This window comes from Etheostoma spectabile, chromosome 9 (genome assembly GCF_008692095.1).
Source record: "Etheostoma spectabile isolate EspeVRDwgs_2016 chromosome 9, UIUC_Espe_1.0, whole genome shotgun sequence".
Lineage (NCBI taxonomy): Eukaryota > Metazoa > Chordata > Actinopteri > Perciformes > Percidae > Etheostoma > Etheostoma spectabile.
This window is the reverse complement of record NC_045741.1, coordinates 3797257-3800834: the sequence shown is the minus strand read 5'-3', so window position 1 is coordinate 3800834 and position 3578 is coordinate 3797257. Positions and strand designations below refer to the sequence as shown.

At 40.2% G+C, this 3578-nt stretch overlaps 1 protein-coding gene across 1 annotated transcript in view; it reads right to left on the bottom strand.

Annotated features, from left to right (window-relative positions):
• nsd2 (nuclear receptor binding SET domain protein 2) overlaps positions 1–3578 on the bottom strand; it is a 21519-nt gene that overhangs the window by 9438 nt on the left and 8503 nt on the right. Inside the window, exons 12-13 of the mRNA XM_032526498.1 lie at positions 2933–3133; positions 1204–1383 (exon numbers count right to left, since the gene is read on the bottom strand). Of these exons, the coding sequence (XP_032382389.1) occupies positions 1204–1383; positions 2933–3133 (381 nt within the window). The remainder of the gene's footprint in view (positions 1–1203; positions 1384–2932; positions 3134–3578) is intronic.

Genomic DNA, 3578 nt, shown 5'->3' with positions numbered 1-3578 from the left:
TACATTAAAAAAAAAAAAAAAAATCACACTATAAATAATTTTTTATTTCTTTCAATGTGATGATTCCCTCCAATATCATTCAAAATAATTGCAATTCAATTTTTGTCCTCATATGGTGCAGCCCTGTTAAAAATGTAACTTATTTGACAATCCAAGCTTGAAAATTGAATGATACTGGCTCCCTTTCTGGGTTTCAGTATCATTTTACACAAACTCAGAAAATGACTTGCACATGAAATTACGGCCATCTCTGCAAAACTGGCTGTGATTGCAATTAAAAAAAGGATGCTCAGGACTCCTGCAGTTCAGCACTTCCTCGGATTTTCAGTATCGGTACTGAATGCGTGATTAACAGCCCCACACCCGACCCTGTCCAGCTCCAGTGCAGCTGGCGGTGTCAAATTGATTTCCTTATTACCCTTTATAAATTAAGGAGATACTAATAATAATTTTAAAACTACGCTTTGTTCTAGAACATTTTCCCTAGTCTCTGTAGAGCTATTACATCCTATTAAAGCAGGGTCTTAGCCTCTTAGCCTGAAATAAAGACCCTTCTTGATGTCCCACAGAGACATCACAAAATGAATCCATGTTTTGTTTTATTTAATAAACTTTCAGGAAAATCTGAGTGGCGGTGCAGTTTCCTTCAGCATATTTTCAATCTTTTTTAAGTGCAGCCATTCTTTTTTTGCTGACATCTACCAACTGAACGGATACCATGCGTCAGGATCAGTGTGATCTGTATGATCTGGATGCCTCTGCTTAACAACGGCCTGAAGGAAACCCCGTAAACAAGGGTTTGGATATACAAGATACAATGGTTCTAGTTCAAAGTCAACGAATGAGGAGGTCTGGCTGCGATCAGAAGTTCCTAGACTTGGGAATCAACCCAGCCGCAAAAAAAGCTAACAAGCAGATGCAAAAAGAGGAAGAAAAGAAATGTATACTCAGATCTTAACAAGTGCAGGAGAAGTGGTCTACTACTGGAAAAAGATAGATTTTAAAAGCTGCATCCAAAGATAAAAACTACTTATGTTTAAAAGGATGTTAATGTGAATTTTAGTAGAAAACCTGCCACTATACAGCACAAACAATCCTTAAAGTCATCCTTAAAATGCAGCCTGGCTAAGTAGACAAAACAAATGATCACTATTTGGCTGTTGGTAACTGGCCTCCATGTTGATAAGAGGAGAAGTAGCAAACCTTTAGAGCAGACGAAGCACCAGCTGACGTTGACATGACTGTGGTGGCTGTAGCCCTTCTTGGCATTGAAGTGGTTGGTGCAGATAATGGTGGTGTTGGTGACCATCTCACTGCCGGCGGCAACACACAGGTCACCGACGTGGTAGGCGACAGGGCAGCGCAGGCAACGCATCAACCGACCTGCAGTACGGACAGTGAGAGGGACACCAGATTAGATAAGAGTTACATCACTCAAAAGTACAAGTGACCAATAATGGCTGCTGTAGATAAGTGCTGTTGAACTGTTTCAACAAAGCAAAACAGAGCAGCTGTGGCTCAGTGGTAGAAGGGCGGCTACATCATATTTAAATTAGAGCTAGGTAATATATATATCCTAAATAGAGATAGCAAAAATGTAGCATTTCTTTTCACTGAGTTTGATTCTCAAAATGTGGCCTGGCTGTAGTTGGAGACCACTTTCTCCAAATGAATTCATTTTCGTCCAGCTAGTTTTTATCTTTAAATGTCATGCTTTTAACTGTGAGGTTCAAACGATTTATAGTAATAATCAGAAACTTTTCTGGTCATTTAACACTATCATAATCGTTTTTATACACAACAGATCTATTCTGAAATTTTGTCAGGATGTTTTTGGCTGACAACGATGATCCTTTACAGTTATCAAAAGGGACAGTTGACTGAAAATTGTCCTCCACACACAGCCCAAAAAGGTCACAATAAAATTCCATTAGCTGGTAAGAGTTCGGCATGTAAGAAATTAACAATTGAAGTGCAAAGAAAGAAGGACAGTATATGAATTGGTATAAATATGATAAGTATTCTTAAACTTCAGCAAGTATTGCATTGATTCCGTACAGGATTGAACTGAAATCTCAGGTCTAAAGCACCCCTAAATGTAACAGAATTTCAACAGTAAATCAATTGCAAAGTTTAACCATAGTAATAGTGGGAAATACATTTTTACTGTTGCCGTCACTTAAAGTAAACCGACATGGAGGGTTGCTGTAAAAAGATGCGGGCAACAGATTTTCTGTTCACGTAAAGGAGCACGTCACGGTCCCATACACTGGAGGAGCGGGAACACTCGAAAAGCCTTGGCGCTGGCTACAGAGCTCGGTCCTATCAGCCCCAGTTGGTAGAGGAGTTACCCGAGAATAGAGCACCGCGAGCTGTCAGTCATTTTGGCGGAAAATACGGTTCAGTTTAGGAAAAAGAACGTGGTTTGGATTAAAACACTGCAAAAGAGAACTACCGGTACGCTCCCTGGTGTTTTGTTTTTCCATGACAGTTCTAAGTAATAAATGGAAAGCATTTAAACTAGAGATGTTCCGATACCAATACCATCTCCGGTACTGCCTAAAACGCTGGTATCGGTATTGGGAAGTACTGGAGTGTATGCTCCGATCATATACCACGTAATAAAGCTCTAAAGAAAATCTACATTTAAGTAGTTTGTTCTTTTTCGGTTATAACTGACTGTCAAACTGGATAATAAAAAGAAAGTTCTGTGGCGTTCATTGTTTGAGAGTTTAACCTGAGGCAGACCGACAACAAAGAAAAGAAATATCACATCCATACAGGGAGAGTAGTATATAGAGGTTAAAACAATAATATATATATAAATGTATATGACAAACTGGTATCGGATCAGCACTCTGTATTGGCCAATACACAAGTTCAGGTATCCGAAAATGTATCAAATCCGTAACCCAATGTTGCAGCGCCTCACCTTTGGTGGACTTCTGCTTGGTGCGGCAGCCGTAGTGGCAGCTCAGGCAGGCGTGGAGCGGACAGCGGAAGCCCCTGTTGTCAAACACAGTGAGAGGGTTGAGGCGGATGCACGCCTCGTGGTAAAACTTGCCGCAGTGCGGGACGTGGCAGCGGCGCACTGCACCGTCCGACAGCTTACAGTTGAAACACGAGTGAATTCCTGAGAGGAGAAACAGCAAGAGAATCAAAAGGAGGGAAGAAAATGACAGTCATAATTACAAACATTACTTCTGTTATTACGGAGCAGCGCAGGCATTTAATGGACACCGAAATGACGTGCTAGTTTCATTACCCAACCCTAGTTACAGCGAAAACCTTACTACTACTACTACTACTACTACTACTACTACTACTACTACTACCACCACCACCAACTTACTCTTTACTCTAGAGTTAAATCCATCATAATATAATCAGAATCAGCTTTATTTGCCAGGTATGAGGACACATACGAGGAATTTCTTTGGAGCATCGTTGGTCACACTGTGCTTACACACAAAACAGAAATATACACACTAATATAGACAGTATATACATGCTCTAAACAGAACCAATATAGAGGCATGAGTGCAATGAAGAGTTCAATCAAATTATTTAAATGTGGA